The sequence below is a fragment of the Apiotrichum porosum genome, assembly GCF_003942205.1.
Source record: "Apiotrichum porosum strain DSM 27194 chromosome Unknown scaffold_6, whole genome shotgun sequence".
Taxonomy (NCBI): Eukaryota; Fungi; Basidiomycota; class Tremellomycetes; order Trichosporonales; family Trichosporonaceae; genus Apiotrichum; species Apiotrichum porosum.
Window position 1 is genome coordinate 1,167,182 of NW_021167113.1, and position 24,927 is coordinate 1,192,108.

The 24,927-nt window shown below is 57.9% G+C and overlaps 10 protein-coding genes across 10 annotated transcripts; 7 read left to right on the forward strand and 3 right to left on the reverse strand.

Annotated features, from left to right (window-relative positions):
• Positions 1-272: 272 nt before the first annotated feature.
• On the forward strand, positions 273-4,614 carry EHS24_008222 (uncharacterized protein; the record flags this gene model as incomplete). Its single annotated transcript, XM_028623540.1, has 9 exons — positions 273-543; positions 590-850; positions 904-1,253; positions 1,294-1,571; positions 1,628-1,844; positions 1,882-2,146; positions 2,585-2,764; positions 3,319-3,397; positions 3,447-4,614. The coding sequence occupies 9 exons, from the start codon at positions 273-275 to the stop codon at positions 4,612-4,614; spliced, it is 3,069 nt and encodes a 1,022-aa protein (XP_028476473.1).
• A 452-nt stretch (positions 4,615-5,066) lies between these two features.
• On the reverse strand, positions 5,067-7,024 carry EHS24_008223 (uncharacterized protein; the record flags this gene model as incomplete). The annotated part of the gene is made up of 5 exons (XM_028623541.1): positions 5,067-6,272; positions 6,324-6,370; positions 6,460-6,505; positions 6,573-6,831; positions 6,897-7,024. The coding sequence occupies 5 exons, from the start codon at positions 7,022-7,024 to the stop codon at positions 5,067-5,069; spliced, it is 1,686 nt and encodes a 561-aa protein (XP_028476474.1).
• A 446-nt stretch (positions 7,025-7,470) lies between these two features.
• Positions 7,471-8,605, forward strand: EHS24_008224 (uncharacterized protein; the record flags this gene model as incomplete). The annotated part of the gene is made up of 3 exons (XM_028623542.1): positions 7,471-7,793; positions 7,835-7,984; positions 8,035-8,605. The coding sequence occupies 3 exons, from the start codon at positions 7,471-7,473 to the stop codon at positions 8,603-8,605; spliced, it is 1,044 nt and encodes a 347-aa protein (XP_028476475.1).
• A 554-nt stretch (positions 8,606-9,159) lies between these two features.
• Positions 9,160-10,211, reverse strand: EHS24_008225 (uncharacterized protein; the record flags this gene model as incomplete). The annotated part of the gene is made up of 6 exons (XM_028623543.1): positions 9,160-9,204; positions 9,242-9,293; positions 9,356-9,454; positions 9,493-9,914; positions 9,970-10,028; positions 10,073-10,211. The coding sequence occupies 6 exons, from the start codon at positions 10,209-10,211 to the stop codon at positions 9,160-9,162; spliced, it is 816 nt and encodes a 271-aa protein (XP_028476476.1).
• Positions 10,212-10,687: 476 nt separating this feature from the next.
• EHS24_008226 (uncharacterized protein) lies at positions 10,688-12,939 on the reverse strand (the record flags this gene model as incomplete). The annotated part of the gene is made up of 7 exons (XM_028623544.1): positions 10,688-10,832; positions 10,883-11,168; positions 11,208-11,506; positions 11,547-11,659; positions 11,706-12,146; positions 12,187-12,598; positions 12,668-12,939. The coding sequence occupies 7 exons, from the start codon at positions 12,937-12,939 to the stop codon at positions 10,688-10,690; spliced, it is 1,968 nt and encodes a 655-aa protein (XP_028476477.1).
• A 1,086-nt stretch (positions 12,940-14,025) lies between these two features.
• Positions 14,026-14,453, forward strand: EHS24_008227 (uncharacterized protein; the record flags this gene model as incomplete). The annotated part of the gene is made up of 2 exons (XM_028623545.1): positions 14,026-14,254; positions 14,299-14,453. 2 exons carry the CDS (start codon positions 14,026-14,028, stop codon positions 14,451-14,453), a joined length of 384 nt encoding a protein of 127 aa, XP_028476478.1.
• A 722-nt stretch (positions 14,454-15,175) lies between these two features.
• Positions 15,176-15,856, forward strand: EHS24_008228 (uncharacterized protein; the record flags this gene model as incomplete). The annotated part of the gene is made up of 2 exons (XM_028623546.1): positions 15,176-15,302; positions 15,342-15,856. 2 exons carry the CDS (start codon positions 15,176-15,178, stop codon positions 15,854-15,856), a joined length of 642 nt encoding a protein of 213 aa, XP_028476479.1.
• Positions 15,857-16,858: 1,002 nt separating this feature from the next.
• EHS24_008229 (uncharacterized protein) lies at positions 16,859-18,012 on the forward strand (the record flags this gene model as incomplete). Its single annotated transcript, XM_028623547.1, has 4 exons — positions 16,859-17,004; positions 17,050-17,169; positions 17,224-17,632; positions 17,680-18,012. The coding sequence occupies 4 exons, from the start codon at positions 16,859-16,861 to the stop codon at positions 18,010-18,012; spliced, it is 1,008 nt and encodes a 335-aa protein (XP_028476480.1).
• A 484-nt stretch (positions 18,013-18,496) lies between these two features.
• EHS24_008230 (uncharacterized protein) lies at positions 18,497-20,806 on the forward strand (the record flags this gene model as incomplete). The annotated part of the gene is made up of 1 exon (XM_028623548.1): positions 18,497-20,806. The coding sequence occupies one exon, from the start codon at positions 18,497-18,499 to the stop codon at positions 20,804-20,806; it is 2,310 nt and encodes a 769-aa protein (XP_028476481.1).
• A 1,956-nt stretch (positions 20,807-22,762) lies between these two features.
• On the forward strand, positions 22,763-24,866 carry EHS24_008231 (uncharacterized protein; the record flags this gene model as incomplete). Its single annotated transcript, XM_028623549.1, has 4 exons — positions 22,763-22,991; positions 23,229-24,090; positions 24,147-24,359; positions 24,503-24,866. The coding sequence occupies 4 exons, from the start codon at positions 22,763-22,765 to the stop codon at positions 24,864-24,866; spliced, it is 1,668 nt and encodes a 555-aa protein (XP_028476482.1).
• Positions 24,867-24,927: the final 61 nt, after the last annotated feature.

A 24,927-nucleotide genomic window follows, 5' to 3' on the forward strand; every position in this document is an offset into this window, starting at 1 on the left:
GTTCTGGCTTTTGTGGGATGTAGCAACGATGAGGCTGATGGCTGTGTTAGCGAGTCGACTGTTGACCGCCTGGGTTTTGACTCATCGCCAGTGGCCGGTGACGTCACTTTCAAATGCTACTTGAAGTTTGGAAATCAAACATTGGAGTCGGTTTGAACCCGCTAATAGTATCGGATGCACCTCGGCAAAATGGTCCGTCCAGCAATTCATATCTCCACCATCGCACTTCCTGGCACTCTCTCACATACACCTCATAACAAACATCCACACCCATGGGCGGCGACTCGCACCTACAAGACCCACTAGCGGTCCTCGGAGCCGACGTATTCCATTCTGTCCTCCTCGAGCTTCCAGCTGCAAGCCTCCTCGTCGTTGACCAGGTCTCCAAGAGCTGGCGGGCTTGGATCCACAACAATGACCTGCTGTGGCGTAAAGCCTGCCGCAGAGAGCGCGTTGACCTAGTCGATTACGCGGGCTGGAGGTCACAGAAACCAAGGATAGGAGGGGACGATGTCGGGTCTGCCGCAGAGCTGCAGGATGCCTGTGAGTGTTGTAGTTTTTGTCCCGCGCACCACGTACTGACCAGCAGACCGCTACCACAATGTGGTGGAGAAGGCATGGGCCGCAGGCGACGTGCGCGAGTCTACCGTCCTGTCAACTGCTCCGTACGTGGTCAAGATTGTCGTTGCCGACGAGTCGGAGGAAACCATGATCTGTATGACCAGACGCGATGAGTTTCTCATCTACAACCGTTACTCTGGCGAGCTCCTGCAGAGGATGAAGGGCCTTCCGCCAGATGGCTACATGGTGGTAGCTGCTGGCTACTTGGTGGCGACATGCTCCGAGCAAGGTGCGTAGAATCTAACGTGTTTGCTCCTGACAACAAACTGACTCCTCACACAGACGAAAAGCCTCCCTCTGCGCGCGGCGAAATCGACTGTCTTGGGTCCGTCGAGATCTGGCGCACTGCCCGTGCTACGGCAAGAGATACCCCGGCAGCACCGTTGAGCGACTCAAAGAAACCCTACAGTCTAGTGGGAACGATCGATTACCTCGCCAACTGCCAGGCGTCAGAGATCTTCCTCGATCAGGCGAAGAGTGACCGCCCCAAGGCCGTGCTGTGCGCGGTGGAGCACACGCTCATCCATCTCGTCCACCTGGAAGACGGCATGAAGCACGAGACGATCGAAGTTGCTTCGTTGGATATGCCCCGCGTCCCAAACCCAGAGGAACGCCGCTTTCGCTTTCCATCGGTGAGCTGCAGCCAGGTGGATGGTGCTGACCCGTTTGCAGTCGGTCGCTCTTGACGACGATTACATCTACGTCATCGCAGGCTACTCCTGCACCATCATCTCCCGCAAAACCAAAGAGTTTATCGTCTCCTTCCCCGACGCAATGCGCAGTCCTGCCTCAGCAGCCATTGCGTACGGCGACAGGATCAAGGGAACAACCGTCAGCGGACGTTCAGCGCCAAGCAAGGTGGACAAGATTCAGATCCCTCTGTATGCGGCCGGACAGAACGGGTACCTTTCTGTCATGCGCCGCAACCAGGCGCCAACACCAGAGAGCCAGTTCGCTACTGGTGTACGACAGTGAGTCCCCAGCGCTTGTTGTGGCTGATTCCTAGCTGCGTGTTCACTTCTCGTGACATGGTCTTCGTTGGTCTCCGTGGTATAGTGTACATTGTGCGCAACTATGCCGAGGTCCTCCGCGAGGTCACCAAGCTGGAACCCTTGGAGCGCGAAGCGTACATGGCAGATCACACTTTTGCGTTGACACACTTGGAGAGTGTCGTTGAAGAGCTTGCAGTGTGTGCTGATCGGGTGGCCGTCTTCTGCAATGATGTAAGTAGCCCTTGTCCGCAGTGTTCTGACGCCGCAGGATGGTATCCTCCTCCTCGACACTAACAACCTCCCCACTCTGCCCTTCCAACCAGCCACCTTGGACGTCGCAGAGGCCCACCCAAACCAATCCGTGGGCCGTGTTCCAGCGTACTTCTTCCATTCCAAGGCAATGTCTCAACCTCTCTTGGCAGTCGACTCGAGTGCGATGTACTTTGGGTACTGGCCGCGCCCTGAGGTCTCGTCTGGCAGGATCAGGTCCCTCAAAATTGACCGAAACGTGCGGACGAAGACACGGCCACAAGGTAGGCCACCAGCGACTGGGCAGAGCTGACGAGCAAGGCGGTGTGCGAGTCTGGTCTTTCCGACCTTGAGCCATGCATGGGGCGCCATCCGTGTGTTGTCTGTGGGAGCCGAGAACATCTGCTGAACATCGGCTGTGTTCGAGTAAAGATTTGGCAGCACCACCAGTGCGTTAACTGTTGCGTCCACGACGTGCGTCCTTCATCGGGTCGGATATGGACCATATGTCAATCTATGAGCATGCTTTGTCGTAAAAAACCCCATTTTCTCTCGCGTTCCGCTCTCTTGAGCAGAAGCAACTGCCAATACACATCTTGGTGTGCCATGTTCCATCCATGGCTTGGTCCCCAACGTCCGTGCTTCCAGTGTTGTGGGCAGTCACGTGATGGACATGCAGCCCCACTGCATCTGCCCTTTCGAATCAATAACTTTGTATGCAGTCGCCCTCTTTGATGCAGACCAGAGATACGGAGAGCTTAGCGGTGACCCCACAGATACCGCCTTGACCATCATACCAGCTCGGCCAGTCTCGGAGGCCACTGCTCTTTTGGCGCTTGGCCGTCACATCCCATGTACCCAGCTCCCCACGCGTCTCAGCCTCATCCGCTGGAATCTTGGCGGTGAGACATGTTCGACGCGTCCGACGCGTCCGACGCGTCATGCCCCTGTCCGTTGTACCGCTGTGGGCTTCCCGGCGATCCGGCGAACCCACACCACCCAAATCCACTACTGGTTCTGAGGTGCGTGCACTCGAGACTACATACTCCAGGCCCCAGATCTTGGCCTTCCAATGTGGGCAAGGAACGTACAGTAAGTACACATTCATACGGACACGTACTTACATAAGTGCCGCGGAACGTCAAGAATTCCCGCGGCACATATCTTGGTGGTTGTTGCTCTAGCGCTCTAGCAGCGCCAAGCCGCCGCGAGCCCAGCTTTTGTTTCACCTTGCGTCCCGCACCCATCACACCACTTGTCACCCAGTTGCCCAGTTGCCCAGTTGCAGTGGTCAAACATCATCAGCAGGGCGAATGTTTCACTTCGACAGCAAGGCGGCGTTGCCTTGGCAGACCAGCCCATTTCATCTGCACTCCTCCCCATCATTTCACTGTTCTCTCACTATCTCTCGCCCCCGCATCACACTCATTTATCACACTCATTTAAGCAATGGTAGCGCTGGCCGTTACCGCTCTCGTGTTCGCGGCCGCCCCGGCGGCAGCCCACATGGCCCTGTGGCACCCGTCGATGTATGGGTAAGTAGAAATAAGACCAGTGCAGACCATAAGCGCTGACGGTCTTGAGTTTCAAGGCGGGAGACAGCGACTGGAACGAGGCCGCCAACCCCCTTTACCACCTCCCCTTCAACAGCTGGTGGTTCCACGGCTACGGCAACAGCCCGCCTGAGGACGGCCAGTTCCTCGAGCTGCCTGCCGGTGGTACTTTCCACGCCGAGATTGCGTGCAACAAACACTTCACCTCGTTTGGCGACCACACTGGCGGCTACACTCGCTACTTCAGGTACGGCTGTGACGCCCGTAACCTCAACGGCGACTGGGTCAACAACCCCAACCAAGGTACCGGCATGGAGCACAGTACCGACCTGTACCAGAACACGACCAATGATGTGCTCGTCGACGTCAGGGGGTCGGCCATTGCCATCTCGTACGAGAGCGACTTTTCCAAGCTCAAGCCCGAGGACTTTGTGGTCATTTCCGTCAACTACCGCTCGCCTTGGTATCGCCTGACCGACTTTGACATCCCTGCCGATCTCCCCGAGTGTCCCGAGGGCGGCTGCCACTGCCTCTGGTCGTGGTTCCACGGCCCCGACGGCGGTGGTGATGAAATGCTCCTGAACGGATACCGCTGCAAAGTCACAGGTGCCACGGGCACCGCCGCGCTTCCCAAGGGCGAGGTCGCTCGCAAGTGCCCCTTCAACAAGAACAACTGCACCATTGGCGCAAAGGTACCCTTCTACTGGGACCAGGCTGAGCAGAACAACTTCTTCCAGGGATTCCACGACCCTCCCTTCTACAATGGTGACTATGGTTTCATGGACGGAGCGCAGACCGACCTCTTCCTCCGCCTCGACGATAACCCAGGCTATGTCACCGACCTGGCACCATACCCTCTTCAGACTGCGTCCATGGGTCTTTCCGTCACCGCAGCGACTGTGACAGGCACTCGTATTAGCGGCGCCGTCGCCGCTGTGGCCACCTCGACGGGTGTTGCTTCTGTCACGACTGCCGCCACAGCTGTATCGACACCCACGGATTCGAACCCTACCGCGAGCGCCGTGGGCAGCAACGACAGCGACCTTGGCACGGATGCCGCCCCCACTGCAGCTGCTGGTTCCGCTGCAAACGAGGCCGACTCCAGTTCGACCACTGGGGCCACAGAGTCATCACCACCGGTCACCTCGGGCAAGAAGAAGTGCAAGCGGTCCCGCAACCGTCGTCTTCATTCAGCCTAGGCCACGCCTTCCGGGTGGTCATCAAATGTCATCGTTTGTATCTAGTGTCCAGGGTTTCCAATAATCTATCATGTGAAGTGCCAACTTCCCCAACACATACCACTCATCGTGATATGGGGAAGTCGACTGGTCGAGGCATCCTCACGAGCGTATTCAACTCCTAGCCTTTATGCCACGTCATCGCGTGCAGTGGTAGCAAGATAACGGACTGTCAGGAAACTTAAACGCCGATTAACCTACTTCATTCGTTACTGAACTCCTGATGAGAATGAGGCACAATCTCAGGCCCTCATCCACTCTACGGAGAGGAGACGTTGTGCCAAGGGGGCATCTGACATGAATCGTCTCTCTGCAGTAACAGTACACTTCCCGAGGTCACGGTTTCTCATTATTCTATACTAAAAGCTTGTGATTCGATTCGCCCAAAGCCATATACAACGCTCCTTGATGGTTTAAAACAAGAAGTGATCAATCTTCTGCAACACCCCAGTCCCCTTTTCCCGCTTGGCCGCCATCTTGGCCTCGGTGGCCTTGGCCATGTCGTTGAAGTGCTGAATGTCGGTCACAAAGTCAATGTCTTCGGCCTTGATCCAGAAGCGGGTTTGCTTGCGAACGAAAATGTCATAGGCCTTGGCGCCGAGGTAGATGGCGGCAAAGATGAAGCCTGAGCCGTACACAAACACAAAGTCGATGGTGGCAAAGGGACCAATGAAGCAGTAGTAGCCCGAGAAGATGAACACGATGGGCGACCAGGTGAGGAGCCACCAGGCTGAGAAGGGCTGCAAGTGACCGCGCTGGGGGAGGAAGTCGGTGTCAAAGAGGTTTTGCTTCTTGAGTCCGGCGCGGAAGCGGATGTATGTAATCGCGACGCAGGTCCAGGTGACCAGCTGCGCACTGCCCGTAAGGGAGATCCACCAGTTGAGGACCTTGGCGGCCTGGGTCGAAACCGACAGGTACGACAGGCAACCAAGGAGGAGTGTAGCGATCACGGCCAGGTACGGGACACCGTTGCGGTTGACGCGGGTGAAGATGCGGGGAGCCTGGCCCTTCTGTGCCAGACTGAACAGGGAGCGCGAGCCAACAAAGGCAAACGAGTTGGCAGTCGACATGCACGAGATGAGAACAACGGCGTTGACGATTGACGGAAGAACTGGAATGCCGAGACGGTTCATCGAGATGACGTACGGGCTCTTGGCGGCGCCAGGTGCGCCTGCAGCGATGGCGCCGAGAAGACTCTGGTCGTTGGACGAGGAGGCAATACCGACGCAAAGAGCACCGGTAAGGTAAAAGAAGAAGATGCGGTAAGGCGTCGTGTTGAATGCCCTGGGAAGGACGCGGCGAGGGTGACGAACCTCACCACCGACGATGGAGAGGTAGTCGGGGCCAACAATGGCAAAGGTGCCCCAGCAAATGGCGTCAAAGATGCCACGCACTTGCTCCCGAGCGCCGACGTTGGTTCCAAAGACACCTGGGTCCTTCCAGAAGCGGAAGCCGTAGACGTCGTGGAGAGGGTTGCCTCCGACCATTGTCACAAAGGTGTAGAGGGTGAGGCCAAACATCAAAATGATCTTGGTGATTGATAACCAGAACTCTGCCTCGCCGTACCAGCGAACGCTGTAGAGGTTCAAGGCGCCAAGGATGACAAGAGTCACGGATACCTGAGAAGACGTCAGCAACGGTGGCCGCGGTGGCAGGCTGTGTCGACTTACCATGATGGCTGGGTGAATCGTGCCCCAGTACTGACAGATGACGTTGACTGGAGTTTGTCAGTGGGAAGGCCGGGGACTACAGTAGTGGCCTGGTGGAACGCAATGATCCGCGACCAGTGCCACTTCCACTACTCACTAGCGGTGGTGTCGTAGCAGATGAGGGCCCATTGAGTGATAGCGTACTGAGATCGTGTTAGAACCCAAGATTTCTACGTGACAGGAAGCGTCGACCACCCCGATGCCACTCACATTCCAGCCCAGAGCCATTCCAAAGGACGGGTCGACAAAGCGCGTGGCGTACTGAAGGAATCCGCCGTCGCACGGCAACAACGTGGTCATCTCAATGAGACAGTTGGATGCGGCCCAAACGACGGTACACCAGATGCCCAGGCCGATAAGAAGGCCCAGTGGTCCGGCACTGGTGAGTGGGTTCCCGATGGAAATGAAGACGGCACTGCCGATGGAGCCACTGATGGCGATCAACTGGACATGTCGCATGCGCAGACCACTGAATTGTCAGCATGAAACAAGACACTACCATGTTTCGTTTTCCGACCGGGTTGTTTTACTCACCGATGGCTTTCAGGAATCTCAGCGGCACCTCCAGTTTGGCTTTCGCCGCCGTCCGACGTTCCAAGAACATGCACAACAGCCTCGTCAGAGGTGGCGCCTGTCTTGGACTCTTTCTCTGTTGTTGACATGGCGAGTGGGGGTGCGGTTGGGGTTCTGAGGAAGACGCATACCCGAGTCGTCCCCTTTTAACGGGGCAAAAGTGGGCTGAGCAATGTCTCGCTCGCTGTTGCTTGGGGGAGTGGGGGATAGAGGGTGGAGCGTGTGCCGGTGGTCCGGCCGACCGCACGTTATCGCCTCAGGGCTCCGTCGTTTACCGTTGGTGTACGACGAGTCCGACTTGGGCGCTTGTCGACGCGCGCGCTTAGTCAACAACTTGGCGCATAGGCTCACCTCGCCGCATGGGCATGAACCTCGACAGCAATGATTGTGGGCAGCGGCGCTTGGGACGACGAGCTACATGACTTAACAATCGTCACGCGATGCCGTCTTGGCTATTCAATCTCGTATCCGCTCATTTCCTTTCCCCAAGAGCCTCAGACCACCAAACACCAAGCGCTGCTCTCAACTAACCACCATGCCCGACATTACAGCCTTTGACCGCTCAGCCGTGGGCACCATGAGTGCCGACAAGCTCCCCATTGTCGACATTGGAGCTTATCTCTCTGGCACTGCTACTGCCAAGGACCGCAAAGCGAGCAGCGATGCCATTGACAAGGCGTGTCGCGAGTATGGCTTCTTCTATGTGACGGGCCACGGCATCGACCCCGAGTACCTCGAGTCTCTGCTCAAGCTGGGCCACGAGTTCTTTGAACAGCCCGAGGAGGTCAAGGACTCGATCCACATCTTCAAGTCGATGGACGGGGTCAGGGGATACCAGAAGATTGGAGAAAACGTTACGTAGGTGGCGCACGCTGCCGGTCACTTGCTCACTGCTGCAGCTATGGCAAGCGCGACCAGCAGGAGGCACTTGACATCTACCCCGAGCCTGAGCATCCGACCAAGGACCAGCTCAACGGCTCACAGCTGTGGCCCAGCGAGGCGGACATGCCCGGCTTCAAGGCCACGATGCTCGAGTACACTGAGAAGATGTGAGTTCAGGGACAAAAAGATGGGGGGGTCCTTATCTGACGGCTCTCAGGACAAAGGTTGGCCAAGCCTTTATGCGCGCCATGGCCGACGCCCTAGGCCACGAAGACACTTTTGCCGAGCTGCAAAAGGACAACTACTGGGTCCTGCGTGTCATTGGCTACCCGCCCTTGCCCGAGTCGTTTGACGCAGAGCAAGGGGTCTCATGTGGCGCCCATACCGACTATGGTTGCCTGACCTTCCTGCTCGCCGACGATTTCCCCGGCTCGCTCCAGGTCGAGTCCAAGGACGGCAGCTGGATCGCGGCCGACCCGATTCCTGGCGCGTTTGTGGTCAACATTGGAGACATTGTGGACGCTCTCACGAGCCATGGCTACAAGTCGACGTACCACCGTGTCATCCACCGTGGCACGCGGTACCGCGTCTCCATCCCCTTCTTCTTTGAGCCGCCTCGCGACTGGCTTGTCGAGCCTCTCCGAGGCCTGGTCCCCGAGGGCCACACTGGTGTGCCGCCTTTCAAGTACTTTGACCACCTGAAGAGCATGATCTACCGCCACTTTGTTGGAGCGGACCAGCAACTGCCAGACAAGCCCAACGCCAACGAGCTCACTCAGAGGGGTTAGCAGCCATATGCCGTTGTAGAGTCCTAGTCAGTATTGTAATGCAAGCATCTTGTGTGATCAGCACGTTCAAACAATGGCCGCACAGCGCACCGTATAGTTGGTAACCTAATGGTAAACACCTCCTGTAGTGGCGCTTTTCTAATGGGACTGTCGTGACTGGACTGCCAGTCCTTATCTGTCCATTTGCGTCCACCGGCAGGGTTCAGGAGCTTTGAAGTGCACAGATCATGGCTTGCGACATGGGGGTTCGCTCGCTTGGCCCTTGCTTGGGCTCCTTGACCGTGAAGGGCTTATCGGCCACTGCTCCGGTGCACCACTACTGTTGCGATTAACAACGTGATGTCCATTGGCTCGGCGCTTCACCAACTGTGCAGCCGAATGGAAGCGCGCGTATGTGGACGGGCTAGTGCCAGTGGGCCAGCGTAGCCTTGGGCATTCTCACGCAATAGCTAAGAGCAGGCAGGATGCAGTGAGTGAGTGCCTCCATTAGTACCAGCATTAGAACCTGTCATAATCAAATGGGATAAATCGCCGTCTACAACAGCCAAGTGGCTCTACTTCTTGTGCGCAGCATTACACAGCTCTTCCACAAGGTCGAACTGTTGTCAGCTTGCGCGCCCAGGGGCCCGTACTCACCACTGCGAGGGACTCGAACCGTCCCGCCTCCTCGGAGCCGGTCTCCTTCCAACTAACCCGTCAGCCCGGCCTTCAAGACCCAACACGACGACCTTCCCCCACTGCCCCACTCACGTAAACTGCGCCACCTCCTCACGCAGTGCCACGGGCTTCGAGCCTGTCATGGCTGCAGCGGCCTCAGCGGTGAGGATGCACTTGCACTCGTTTTCCAGTCTTGCCCGTCAGCGCACAGACAACCCAGCACAACTCACAGGGTAAACCACGCAACAGCGCTCTCGATGCACCCGCCCACGCTCAGCAGTCCGTGGTTTTGCATCACCAGGGCCTTGGCGTTACCCAGCGCAGTGACAATCTCGGCGCTCTCGGCACTGCTCAGCACCACACCGCCGTGTGCGGCATAGTGCCCAATGTCGTCGTAGAAGACGGCCGAGTCCTGGGTGTAGAACGGGAACGGGCGGCCGAGCGTGCTCCACGCCTTGCCCGAGGGCGAGTGGGCGTGTACCACGGCATTGACCTCTGGCCGGGCAGCGTGGATGGCGCTGTGGATCACAAAGGCGGCGGCGTTGTAGCGCTGGCGCTCGGGCTTGCCGCCGTCGACAATCTTGCCAGCGTGGTCGATGAGCAGGAGGTCCGACGCCGTCATGCGCGAGAAGTGGAGGCCAAAGGGGTTGACCTGTGACTGGTCAGTGCCAAGCCGTGGTGGGGGTGGTTGTCGCCAGGCCACGTACCCAGAAGCAGTCTGGCTTGATGGGGTCGCGCACAGTGAGGTGTCCGGCCGTTCCCTCGCCTAATGGTCAGCCAAGGACAGGCGACAACAATGCCCCAGCTCACACATGCCCTCGTGGGCAATGACGCGGTACGCCAGCGCCAGCCTCTCCTTCAAGTATGTGCGCTCCGCATGCTTGTCCTTGAATGTCGGCGCGGGCGGTCCATAGTCGAACGAAAGCGTGTCGTCGACCTGGTCAACCATGTCTGCAGAGGTGGGTGGGGGAGTGTACAATTGAAAGCCAAAACACGGGTTTGGTGGTTTGTGTTGGCTATCACCCGTCGGCAATCGCCGGGTGGGCAGCAAGCGCCAACGAGCGCTGGGTGGGAGGTGGCTCGTTACGCGCCAGGTCCAGAGATCCAGAGATCCTGGAATGGACTGTTTTCCAACCAGAAGCGCGCTTCTTGTCAGCTGATAGATCTGGCTCTATAAACGAGCTGCGCCAAGAGCAAGCACATACGCACTCAACAGCTCCCCACAACTACTCTGGACCACCGCTCGAGTTCCGACTTGCCTCATTTCGCGCCATTGACGAGGAAGTGAAAGTGTCCACCGCTTGCCCCACCAGTCCCAACCTCCAGCGGGGACCAGCTCGTCACCCTCGACAACGACACACCGACCACGCTGACCATTGGTACATTGTACAGGCTACAGTAGAAGAATAGAAGATGGTTTTTACATTAGACGACGAAGATTTCCCAGTCCAGCTCAGTTTGCACAATGTCGATCCAGTCGACAAAGACTCGTCCCTCTTGGTTCCGCGCCCACACGTCGCGCACCAGCTTCTTTGACCTATGGATGTTGAGGAACCCTCCATAGTCGGTTCTGGTGGGGGGGCGGGTCAGCGCTGTTTGAAGCCTACTAGTTGTACTCACTCAAAGCTGTCGTACAGCTTGTTGATACGCTGGCGATCGTCGAGCTGGCTGTCGTGGTGTCCCGGGATGCAACACAGCGCGGTTATGAACAAGACCCAGTGGATGGAGCAAAACCCGGGCAGGTTTTGCTCGGCCATGGCCTCCAGCAAAGAGAGCGACTGGCGAACCAAAAGGCGCATGCGCAGCGACGAGGGCGGCTCGCACAGGACGAACCCTCGAATTTGCAAGAGACTGGAAGTGCGGAACGCCTCGTGGAGGTAGCGGTGAGTTTGCATCTCTGGTTTTGCTGGGGCGTTAGCTCGAATCCCGCGCGAGTCTAGCTTACCAAGCACAAGAGCGTCAAGACGGCGCTTCTCGTCGTGCAACTCGACTTCGAGTTCATCAGCGAAGCGAACCGTGTCGAGGAGAGCCTCATCGTTGATGCCTGCGACGTAGGATCGCCGCTGGCGGTGGGCAGCCGCGATGCGGTACATTTTGGCAAACAGGGGGAGGTTGACACCTGTCAATGTGTGGAGCGCGTCTAGCGATGTCTGGCTCTGTGCTGCCACAATCGAGTAGGGAAGCATCGTGTCCCGCGTGTACGCAAAACTGCTGAGGATGTCGTGGTAGACCAAGTTGTCGAATCTGGATGTCAGCCCAAGGGGATGCTATGGTGTGAGCTCACATTTGCGCCGCCGTCGAGTCCCGCGCTGGATCCACGTCCGCAAACAAGGTCGTGGCCAAGGCACTCGTGCGCACAACGAGATCGTTGAATCCCCAGACGTCACCACGGCAGATCTGCCCCACGTCAGCATCATCCCGCCCGCAACACCGGGTCACTCACCTTGAACTGCATGACCATGAGAGCCGCAGCAAGCAAGGTCATCCGGTCCTTTTCCTCGGTTTCCTGGGCAAGCTGGGCGAGGACAAGGGTGCTTGCTTGTTCGCCCAGTCGTTCGCTCACAGCTTCGTACTTTGCCTTGCCCGAGTTTGCCAAATGCCGGCCGGCCCACGCCAGGATGGAGAGGTACAGTGCCCGACTCGAGCTTTGACCCTCGTTGGCAAGCGTCGTGAAGGCGGCAAACGACCTCGAGTCACCAGAGCACGAGACGAGGCGCGACAGAGTGCCTTGAAAGTGCTGCATGAGGTCCGAGTGCGAGGCTCCGGTGCCATTTGACGATGGTGAGCTGGCACGCCCTTGCGAGAGCGATGTGGTGACTGGGGTCTCGAGTGCTGGGTGAGCAAGCGGCTGCATGCAGTCGACAGCGAGGAGCTGGAGGGTTTCCTGATTGTCAGCTGGTGCACATGCAGTCATCGAAGCTCACCTCGTCCAAGTTGAACATGCCGAGGTTGAACGCATCAAAAAAGTCGGTGCCAATGAAGGACGACGTCTTATCTGGCGACGTCTCGGGAAGGGAAGAAACTGAGCCCGAGCCGCCATGGAGCAGGGATTGGGTAGTGATAACAGGCGAAATGCCATACGGACTCGTTTGAGGAGCAGACAGTGGAGACACCTGTTGGGGGCTCGAGTCGGCGATGGTAGATGTGCGTCGTGTCGCGAACGGCCCAGCCATGGTGGCTGAACCCGAATCTCGGCGATGAGAACCGTTGGGCGAGGTCAAGATATCCAGCGTGCCGGGCGTGACCGGCGTTGACGCATCCGCTACCCATCCCAGCAGGCTCAGAGGACCGTGAGACTGGGATGGTGGTGCAAGCTGCCGACTAGGAGTCCCATTACTGGGCCAAGAACATTGCTGTTATGAGCGAGGGAGAGACAGGCTGAAGGGGCGGCGAGAGGGTACTCACCAGGTCCAGGCGGGAGCAAGACGAGCACGTAGGATGCTCCTTGTCGCACAGCTTGCGTCGTCGACGGCATGTGAGGCATCCGTCCTTTGTACGCGTATGTCTCTGCTTTGCTGCAGGGCTTGCCGTGTTGTTGTTGCTGTTGCTGGAGGACGATGGTACCGGCGGCATGGGGGGTGGAGATGGGAGGGAGTGGGCAAAACAAACGCAACGTTGTCGTCGTCATGCGGAGGGGGGAAATCTCGAGCAGCAGCCTGAAATCCGGGGAAGCACATGCGCACAGGGCGGCTACTTGGACAAGTCTCGGTTACGAATATTAGGACAGGCGCGTGGGCGGCTACAAAAGCGCAAATGAAAATGTAATTGCCGTATTAGGACCCAAGGCTAATGGGTTAGGAACCATTTCCAATTCAACTGCTCTGTGGATCTCGGCGATCTCTCGACCTCTCTTGGCATGAGCCAAGACGTGCAGCATGTTAGGACTACTGTGCATCGTCCCCCAAATGACATTACTCGATGTTGCTCCTGAAGGGAAAAACGGGTTTCGAACCAATCACGTTCCAACCCAAGCTCCCCGCCGGGGCACGAAACGACAACACTCTGGTGTCCGCAGCAGCACACTCCTGGCACCCCCCCAAACGAGGCGCGGAACAAGAGGAGCGTGTAATGCTCCCAAGGTATCAGCCTTTTGGTATGTAGCGCGGAGTCCCTGCATTTGGGTGGCATCGCCGGATCAGCTGGGGAAAGGTTTGGCCAGTTTGGTGTGGGTGGCGACGTGGCTTTTGGCATCAATAAGTCGTGCATGTCCCGGTGGCGGTGATCAGCTTGGCTACGAATTCGTACTAGACAGAGGCTTGTCACCGCCATTGATCACCGATGTGTTTGGTGATGTTGTGTGTCTCGAGGTCAAAGCTTGATGGAAGGATGAGAGGGCGGGGTAAAGCAGTGGAATCATCGGGGAGGAATGTCCCAAGCAGTTGAGTGAACAGCACCTGCAAGCACTTGGGTTGACTGATGTAGATGCGTATTTGTACAGTATTTTAACATTATTTAGTGTTGTTTGGAGGGCTATGGGCTTCAACTCTTGCTTTTTTTTGTCACTGGAGATGGAGAGAAATCCAGGTCTGACCCGACTGATCAACTGAAGAAGCGAGAGGTGGCCTGTGCGGAACGGTGTTGTGTTGGTGGCTTGGAGATGTGTATGTTTGATGAGAAGCATGATACGAATGTGTGCGTTGACGAGAAGCAGGCGAGGACCGAAGTTGAGGTGTGCGCGGTGGCAGTGACCTTTGCCTTGTCGTGGTGGCAATCACTTCGTCGTCCCAGTTCTCTCTACTCCTCATCTCAACAACCCATTAACCATGAACGTACAAGGAGGGTACCAATTCGTCTCGTACCCCGACGGGCGCGCCAGGGGATTCTACGTTCCCGGTGTGCCGATTTCTGGTCCCCCGCGGTACAGCGACTCCTCCGCAGACATCAACCGATTCCCTCCGGCTGAGATCAGAGTAGACACGAGGCAAAGGGCCATCTGCCATGCGTGTAGTAACCCTATTGCCTCCCCGACCGCCAGGGGATATTGCGAGAACTGTGAGTGCTTGGGCAATGTGTGTAAACTTGAGAACTCACATCAGGCATTGGTATGATCAGGCAAGGTCAAATCGGAAGGCGTGCAGGTGGTCAAACTTCATACGCCCACCCTTCCACTGCCACTAGCCAAGCTGCCTGGCGGGCGAAGACTTGGGGGGAATCTGTCCGTGGCTTCTGGCGTCGTATGTTCTGTGTTTAAACTCGTAGTTTGAGGGGTTGATTATGTACCAGCAGAAATGTGTGTATGCATCGCGAGGTTTGAATCAGTACATGGCCCCGGCCCGTGGCCCGTGACATGGATGGTCAGTGCGAAAATGCGTTTCCCAGTTGCCCGCACTGCTTCTCTTCCATCAGTGTCCTCAACGGGTATTCCCACCGTCTGCTTCTATGTGACCTTGCCATCACTCTCATCACCACCACCTCTATCGTTCATCATGTCCCGCTTACTGCCCCCCACATGCTCCTTCAACAATTGCAAGGTCGTCATACAGGATACCTACAACTGTGAAGCATGCCTCAAGCGTTTGTGTCCGCGTCATCACCCATGTCTGCGGTTGACGGTTGGTTGGGGTGCCCGTTCGTTGCTGACCAGTGGAGGAGACGCAATGGTACAGCGCTTGTACACAGAGCGCCAAAGCACAAGTGAGCGCCTTTAGGCGAGAATCCCTCACGTCTAACCCATCCTATTAGCGTCAAACACTCTTTACGGAGATGGGTTCTACGCCAATTGAAGCGGCGGCACTCATTCAAAACCCTTCTGCCAAGTCGTGCACCGTGGCCATACCAACTCTGGAAACGGTATCTCTCCCAGAAATACAAGGACCTAACCCTGAGTTCTTGCGGGGAGGTTTCAATTGGAACCTCCGCGTCAGGTTTGATACTGGAGAGGTCTGGCTGGTTCGATTTCCAACGGACGTCCTCATGGCTACTCCTGCCCGTATCCAGCCTGCCCGTCGCACCATGCTCAGCGAGTACGAGACCTTGAAGATCCTTCGCAAGATGTCACCAGAATTCATTCCCAACGCTTGGTTGCCCGACCCCACTCCAGGTATGACATGGTGTGATGGATATCTGCTGATGGTCACAGGCGGTAGAGACTACTACTTTCTTCAGTTCATTGAAGGTGACATGGCATGCAAGGGGGGAGTATGGAACCCGGGCTTCAAGACTAGCCTTCGTGACATTGCGACTTTTGCGATCCAACTGGCTTCAACCCCGTTCCGCGGGATCGGCAGCTTCCATCCCAGTACCGCGGGCAATGGTGGCCCTGATGTATCCACTGATGCTCCATCAGTAGGGCCACTCCTTCGACTCGGCGCGTGGATGGAACTGGAAGACGCCGGTCCCTACCGCACCAGTCGTGACGCCTACATGGCCGCCATCAACCATCGTCTGCTTCAGATCGAAAACGGCGCAATTGGAGACCCCGCCATCTGGGGTCCTGCCTATGTGTCCCTTCTCGACGTTCAAGACCTCATCATGGGCTGCGATGAGTTTGCGGTAGAGGGGCCAACCTATATCACGCATGGTGACCAGAAAGGAGACATCTTTCTCGTTCGTCCTGACGACACCGTGGCAGCCTTTATTGACTGGGAATTGTGAGTGACCCAACACATTCAGCTGACTGATGTCCTTGCGCGTACACTGCCCCATTTCCAGAGGCCTTCGCGTTCGGGTTCCTCGCTGGAGACGCGTACTATTGTGACGGCACAGATGACCTCTCGCCGGAGGAGGTCGAGTTGCGTGACATATTCATCGAGCGCGGTCACCCGGATCTCGCAGCAGCAGTCACTGGCAGTCGCAAATACATTCGACTCCGTGAACTCTTTCAAGACGTTCTCCATTTCCACATGCTGGACAAGTTACTGAGCTATGATACGACCTGGCGCCTGCGCCGCTCATTCCTTCAAGACCAAGCAGGCCCAAGGCCTTTGAACTGGGTAGCATGGTACAATGAGGCAAAGGTAAGGCACAAGAACCACGAGGGTCTGCTGCGTGTGTTAACCGCTGTAAACCAATTTGAATTTTACGCGGTGAGTCACCAACAGCCGCCCACCGCTAACAGCTAAAGTTTCACAAGTCTTCTTGCTGCGTGGTGTCGTGAGAAGTGAAGTCCGAAGAGTAGCCAGGAAGAAGGGTAGTTGGACTGAACACGAGAGGGTAGCGGGATCGGTGGATCAGTGGCCAGTGGATCAGTGAATCAAGGTGGCCACTGTCGTGAAAATGCAAACGCAGTATTCGGCAATGAGTATTCCCCTCTTCGACCATAGTGTGTTTCTCGCTGCTCCATAACCAGTTGCCTTAATTGCTTCCGTTAATCCCCTTCCACAACCCCACGACGGACACCATCATGCATCGCCCTTCGCCTTACCCACGTCCATAGATCCATAGACTTCCTACAACGTCGCCTGAAACCAACGGTGACAATCGGCAACGGCTAGGGAATGCCAGTCGGCCCATTTCCGCCGGCGGGCCCCGCAGCGCCATCTCGGCAGGTCATTGAGCCGACTGAGGCCACATCAGCTATAGTGGGCGGGACTGGCGTCCACCGTCTGTGACGCTACTCCTTTCCATTATCACATTAACCACCACCCGCTCACCGTCATGGCCGCTCTGGACCCCGTTGACCGCGCGTTCCCTCCCGACCTCCGCGTCTGCTTCAAGCCGCTCGAGGGCGTGCAGAACGGCGGCTGCTACCTCGACGTCTATGCCCCGGAGCAGGCCGAGGGCAAGCCCGTCCCTCTTGCACTGTGAGCTCGGACGTCACGGCCATAAACATGAGCTGACATGCATAGCTATCTCCACGGAGGAGCCTACATCATGGGCGCGTCGTCGTCCATCCCGTACCGCCAGGTTCGCTGGCTGCGAGAGCGCGGCGTCGCGGTTGCGAGCATCGAGTACCGCATGCTCCCTCAGTGAGTGCAGGTCCTAGGACCACCACCCACGTTGGCCTCCGGCTGACAGCACAGCGTCGCCATGCCCGAAATCCGCGAGGACGTTATCGATGCCTACCGGTTCGTCCAAGACGGGCTGAACGAGGCCCTCGCCAAGCAGTCATGGAGCATCGACCCCACCCGCGTCTCGGGCTGGGGTGCGAGCGCCGGTGGCGCCGCTGTCATCCTGTTCGCGGCCGATGTCATTGCCAACAACCTCCCGCCGCTGCGTGCCATTGTCCCCGTCTACCCCGTCGCCGACTTTTTGACTTGGGGCAGGCAGCGTCCACGTGCCGACTGGGACGCGCTTTGCAAGTCCAACCCAGCTGTGGGTGAAGCGCAGCAGTTCCTTTTGGACAACGAGTGTATCACTGGTCAGCTTTGGGTGCCCGAAGGCGCTCCTCGGGATCCCCTTCTGGCGGCTCGCGAGGTGTATGCTGGTGGCGTGAGTTTAAGGAAACTGGAAGCCTTGGAACAAACTAACACGAACAGGCCATGCAGAATGACCTCCTCATCACCCTCCTTATCGGCGACCCGCCGTTCGCGCCCTCTGACTCGCCGCTCGGCGTGCTCTCGAAGGACTTTCCTCCGACGTTTGTCGTCGTCGCCACGGCAGACGACCTCATCCCCCCGTCGCAGAGCTACGCAGTGGTCGACAAGCTCAAGGAGCTTGGTGTCGACGCTGTTGCTGGCGAGGCGATCGGCATGGGCCATGGGCCTGCCGAGGTGCACCAGTCCAACGGCCCTTGGCCCGAGGGTGTCACCTGGTGGGAGACGGCCATGGAGCCCAGTCTCCAGTTTGTGCTCAAGTACCTCAAGGCGTAGCGCCTCTGCATAGATTGTACAATGAGAGCGAAAGATGGAATAGAAGGTCAATAGGAGACCACCTAAGCAGGCAACGCTGCAAGCCTTCAGCTATACGGAACAACTTGGGGGATCGCGGCCGGTGACCTCGGACAGGAGAGCACACGGACGCCGTCCAAAGCCGGCCCGATTCTAGAAGAATGGAAGTCTCCCCTCTCGACGGTCGATTGACGGCGAGTACGGGGGCCGCACGATGGAGGATATCAGGGACAATGGACGGGGGATAGCGGGCACCACATGCTCCTGCCTGCGTGAGGTTACCGAGGAACGCGAACAGAACACCGGCGCATCTGTGCCGCTCCGGCCGCTCCGCAATCTGCCTCTCCCTCCACATCGTCTGTCCACCCCCACGAATGTTCTGTTCGTTCATGCAACTCGCCATACCATTGCATTTGTCATCGCCCGAACCGTCATGACTATGCCCGCACTATCTGGCCCGTCCACTATGCCCTACCAGTACGACGTAGGCAACCAGCACCTTCATCTCCACTACGACCAGCCCGCAGCGACATGGCCCAACGCTTTGCCAGTCGGCAACGGCCGGCTGGGGGCCATGGTGTACGGCCGTCCAGACGCTGAGCTCGTCCAGTTCAACGAGGACTCTGTCTGGTACGGCGGGGCCCAGAAACGCACACCTAATGCAGCCCGTCACCTCCCCGAACTGCGACGACTCATCCGCGCTGGGCAGCATGCAGAGGCCGAGCAACTGGCTCGCAGGCACTTCTTCTCCAGCCCACTCACGAGTCGCGTGTATGAGCCACTGGGCCAGATGAAGCTCGAATTTGGGCACAAGAATGTGACAGCATACAAGCGCTGGCTCGACCTGTCCACAGCGACCCACACGACCGTGTACCAGTTTACCAACGCGGCCGGGTCGACCGTCTCGGTGCGCCGCGACGTCATTGCTAGCTATCCCGACCAAACCATCCTTATGCGGGTGACGGCCAGCGAGAAGATCGAGTTCACCGTTCGACTGAACCGCAAGAGCGAGATCGAATACGCGACCGAACAGTGCTTTGACAGCCTGCAGTCTGATGGTCAGCATGTCGTGCTCCATGCCACCCCAGGAGGCAAGAACAGCAGCCCGCTGTGTTTGGTCCTCGGCGCGTCGGTGGACGTCGGCGGTTCGGTTGAGCCCATCAGCAGCGGGCTTGTCATCTCTGCCACGGAATGCACTCTGGCGATCGGCGCGCAGACGACCTTCCGTTGCACAGATCCCGAGTCCGCCGCCATCGCCGACGTCGACGCTGCGCTCAAGCAGCCTTGGAATGATCTCCTCAAACGTCACGTTGCCTCGTACACCTCCCTTTTCGACCGCGTTGCTCTTCGCCTCTTGCCCGATGCCTCCCACGTCCCCACCGATGAGCGTCTCAAGGGCACCGGCGACGCCGGTCTTGCTGCCCTGTACCACAACTACGGCCGATATCTCCTCATCTCGTCGTCTCGTTCAGGCCACAGGGCCCTGCCAGCCAACCTGCAAGGAATCTGGAACCCGACCTTCAGCCCTTCGTGGGGATCCAAGTTTACGCTCAACATCAATGTCGAGATGAACTACTGGCCGGCGTCTCTGAGCAACCTAGCTGAATGCGCATCACCCATCGTCGACCTCGTCGAGCGCATGGCCGAGCGCGGCAAGCACACCGCCCAGACGATGTATGGCTGCCGGGGCTGGTGTGCCCACAGCTACACCGACATCTGGGCCGACTGTGACCCGCACGACGACTGGATGCCTGCCACGCTCTGGCCCCTGGGCGGCATGTGGATCACCTCGGACGCGGTTGAGAACCTCAAGTATCACTACGACCGTGCGGTGCACGAGCGCCTCGCACCCGTTCTCCAGGGCGCGGTCCAGTTCCTCCTGGACTTTCTTGTTCCCTCGGCAGATGGCGCGCACCTCGTCACCAGCCCGTCCCTTTCGCCTGAGAACACCTACCTTGACGCTAACGGCGCCGAAGGTATCTTCTGTGAGGGGTCCGCCATGGACATGACCCTCATCCGCCGTGCATTCGAGCTGTACCTCTGGACGACCAATACGCTAAGCTTGGCCAACGACGAGACTCTGGTTTCTCAAGTCCACGCCGCGCTGGCCCGCCTTCCACCGCTCCACGTCTCCCCTGCCACCGGCCTTATCCAGGAATGGGGTGTCAACGACTACGGCGAGGCCGAGCCTGGCCACCGACACGTGAGCCACCTTGTCGGTCTATACCCCGGACGCGACATTACTTCCTCCACGCCCGACTTGCAAGACGCCGCACGCAAGGTCTTGGCACGCCGAGCCGCTAGTGGAGGCGGACACACGGGATGGAGCCGTGCGTGGCTCATCAACCTGTACGCCCGGCTGGGTGACGCGGACGAGGCGGCCAACCACATCGCCCAGCTGCTGGCCAAGAGCACCATGCCCAACATGCTCGACGACCATCCACCGTTCCAAATTGACGGCAACTTTGGCGGCTGTGCCGGCGTCCTCGAGTGTCTTGTCCAGTCGCATCTGGAGGGCGAGAAGGAGGACCGCGTCGTCATCCAGTTACTGCCTGCGACGCCCAGTGGGTGGGAGCAAGGCGAGGTGCATGGTGTCTGCGTGATGGGTGGGTGGTCAGTGTCGTTCAAGTGGAAGGACGGAAAGGTGGAAGGTGAGGTGACCGTGCGGTGCGCCGACACGGCTCTCGCAAACACCGCTTCTGTCGTCTTCCCTAGTGGTGAGGGCGTTACTCTCAGTGGTGTTGGGGAGCATGTCGTAGCCAGGCCAGTTACATAGAGACTTTAGATGCATCGACGTAGTGAGCTAGTGGGGGGAGCTCTGGTGATAATGGTTGCCGAGTTGGAAGCGGCAAGGCGATATGGTCGTGTGTGGCAGGGGTTTGTTTGGGATTGGGCGTGGTGGTAGCCCCAAATCTCGTAACTGACATTAGCAGCTGGCCCTGGATCAGCGGCCAACGTGCATTGTGTTGTAAACCTAGTCTCTCGTCACCTGTTCTAGACCTGTCCAACGTGTCTTTCTAGAACACTTGGCCTCGGTCGGTAGTGGTTGGTACTTTGTGGCGTCAATAGTGTGAGCGGGGGCCGGGAGAGATGGTTGACAGACCGCCCCCCGTGATAAGATTGCGAGGGGGAGGATGGTGAGACTTCCCGCGAGGAACATTCTGTGGCACCGATTAAGACTATGCCTGTGTGAGACATATTGTAGCATCTATCGTAGTGCGATAGTGGGGCTCGGTTGCACTCGCCGTTCTCGCATTCTTTCTGAAACACACAGATGGAGTCAGGACGGACCTGACAAGGGCGAGCATATGTCTTTCCTTTGTGACAAACACATGTTGTGGTTGCAAACGGCACACCTATCAAAGTCGTGATACAAGCTCGAGACGGCAACTACAACCCAATGGCCCCCGAGTAACTAACCAATACGGACTGACCCGCCCAAGTCAATAGAGCACCTGCTTCATCTGAGGTGGCGACACTTATTGGTGAAGGTGCATCGTCTTCAGCTTCACCTTCTCAGATCTGGTCACCTGACCTTCAGGCCACGTTCTCACTCTTCACACGACCGGTGCTCCAACTCATGACCAACAGGGTCACCCCACACCCCCGCAGCCCCGCGCTGGGGCAACATGGCTCCCCAACATCCTCTTTCGGAGAGCTTGTGACGCCTTTGCTGCGCCGGATGACGGAGCAAACCTCTAGGCAGCACCGATCTCACCCTAGGCATGTAACACCGAAGCCCCACCGGTCTGCACGAAGAAGTAAGACCGGGCACGGCAGGTTTGTCCTCGGCGGCTGACCACCTCTCGCTACAGCGACTGTCCGGAATGGCCAGCGGGACAAAGACTTGCCAAAGAATGGCAACCTGGCCGTCGTAACAGACCGCGCCGCTGGAATCTCGCTCTGATGTCGGTTTCGGGAGAGATGGACGGTAATCAAATGCGAGAGCAGCCGCTGCATGCGCCCGCAGATCGGTGCAAGCAAGGTGACTTGCATGCAAGTTGTGAGTCAAAGCACAAAGAAGGACGCTCGGAATAGTCAGAACACCAGTTGCGGCCGTTGTTCGATCCGCTCTTGATCTCCGCACATACCGTGGACGGCGGGCGAGATAAGGGTGGAACAGGGTCACGCGCACTGGACGGGGCCCGCGATGCCGCTCTGGATCTGTCGGTTCGCGAATGACACAGCCTGTCAACCTCTGCATGAACGTGGGTGGGGGTGATGTATGCATGGCCGTCTTGCACAGGGAATCGACATGTGGGGGCGCTGCTTGACAAAGGATCCCCTCGCCACAAAGGAATGATCCTCGCGAGTCTCTTGCAACACTTTTGCCACTCATCTCTGTGTCCAGTGGCTCACACAAACCAGCAAAAAAAAAAACGGGCCCCGCGAAAAATCAGGTCCAGAAAGTTTGGCTGGCGAAACTGGTTCCCGCGGGTCCCCGTCGCCCCCCGCCTCTCCACCGACAGTCTCAGAGCCGCATGGCGGGGGCCGGCCATTGCTCCGCGCTCCGTGTGCTCTCTGGCTCTGCATGGCGCGGACTGTTCGACGAACCCTCGAGGCCCCCAGGGCGAGAACGCGGGGCACATGCACAAAGCACAAAGGTTCCCCGACTGCGCCGATGGACGGCCGCACAAGCACGACAGTTGTTTAAAAGAAGACAAGGGACGGAGCAGTTCTTGTCCTTTGTCCACACACACACACACACACACACACATCTCCATAACTCACCATGGCAGATATCCATGACCACAAGGAGTCTGTGCAACACACCGAGGAGCAACTGGAGACTGCTCGCGGCGACGCTCTCGATGAGGCCAACAAGCTCGGCATCGACGTTTCCGAGGTGGTGGCCAACCGCGTGGCCGAGGACGACCTGCACGCTGTTTCGGCAGCGTGCATGTCGCTCAAGTCACCTGCCGGCTGGCGCATCGCTGGTATCATCTTCGTGATGGGCATCAGTGAGTTTTCATTTTGGTTGCGTGCTCGCTGGTGGGAGCGGCCGGCGGCGCAACCTCGTCGTGATCCGGTGGAGGTTGATTACGTAACGGGCTCTCTGCAAACCTTGGTCGCATGACGGCCGTTGTGTGTGGCATTGCGGCATGTTGTAGCTCCTCGAGCGGCTCCTGCTGCAGCCCCTCCTGGCCGACCACCTCCGATCTACTCGTCCTCTCGAAGGGTCTGCTGACATCTCCCAGACCAGGCCGCCTACGGTATTGACTGGGCTGTCATCGGCAACGTCAATTCGTTCCCCACATGGCACGACTACTTCGGCTTTGCCAACGACGGTGCGACTCTCGGCACCCTCAATGCACTCATGACCATTGGTAGCTTTGTCGGCGCCCCCTTCCTCGTTCTTTCGGATGTCTGGGGTCGTCGCAGCGTGAATTTCCTGGGCAATGCCTTGGTTATCGTCGGCGCTATTCTTCAATCGCAGGCCCCCAACATTGCGTGCTTCATGGTCGGTCGCTTCGTCCTTGGTTTCGGCACCTCCCTCTGCACTTCGTCGCAGTACATGGCTGAAATCTCTCCCGTCCATCTCCGTGGCCGCCTGGTTGGAGTGTTCGGCGCCTGCTTCCAGATCGGCTCTCTCATGATGGGCGGAGTCATGGTCGCCTTTGCCCGCTGGACCACGTCCAACTGGCAGTGGCGTGCCCCCCTGCTCCTCCAGGCTGTCCCGGCATTGATCGTCTGCGCCACCATCTACTTCCTCTGCCCCGAGACTCCTCGTTTCTACGTCATGAAGGGCGACAAGGAGAAGGCCCGCCAGGTCATTGCCAAGTACATGACCTCGAACAACGACATCCACGCGCCCATCGTTCCCCTCATGATGCGCCAGATTCAGGACTCCCTCGACTCTGGTGCCCGTGGCACCAAGAGTCTCCGTGCCGCCTGGGACTTCCGCGTCTTCTTCACCCGTCGCGTTGGATACCGTACCGCCGTCCTTGCCGCCTACTCGCTCTTCCAGCAGTGGAACGGTGGTGGTATCATCTCCTACTACATGTCGCCCGCCCTCGAGACCATTGGTATCACCGCTCCTCTCTCACAGACTGGTATCAAGTGAGTGTTTGATCCTATCGTAGGTTCAGGGCCTTCAAGCTGACATGCATTCCCAGCCTCGGTCTTACCGCCATCTACTTTGTGTTCACCGCGTTTGGTGCCTACCTCATCGACAAGATGCGCCGTCGTACCCTCATCTTCCTGGGCCTCATCTCGTGTATCCTTACCCAGACTGCGGTCACCATTACGTCTTGGCGCTACGACGTGCAGCCCAACAACGCTGCTGCGGGTCTGACCCTCTTCTGGATCTTCCTTTACCAGGTTTTGAGGTGAGTGGCAGTTTTCCGGTCAGGAGGTGAATTGGTCGGAGGTGGCACTTTTGCTTCCGTCCATCATCAACAACACCTCCGAACACCTGCTGCATCTTCCAACAACACCTCTGTGCGTTTCGTTTGCATTCTGACGCACGCAGCGCATCGTTTATCGCAACAATGCACAATTTGTACCCTATCGAGATCCTCTCGTTGCCCCTGCGAGCTAAGGGAATGGCCCTCTACTCCCTCATCCAGTCGGCGGCCGGTGTGGTCCAGAATTACGGTATCTCGGTCGGTATCCAGAAGGTCGGCTACAAGATCTGGGTCGTCTACATTGCCTACAACGCCATTCAGCTCGTCATCGCCTACCTCATCTTTCCGGAGACGTCCGACCTCTCGCTCGAGGACATCGACTACATCTTCGAGACCAAGGGCGAGCAACCCGTCAAGCTCTCGCTCAAGATCGAGAAGGCCCGCATCGCTCGCGAGAAGGCTCTTGCTGCTGGCGAGGGTGACGTGTAAGGGCCTCTGGGATGCGTGGGAGGGGTATCAGGCTAGCAGTTTATGGGAAGTCAAAAGACAG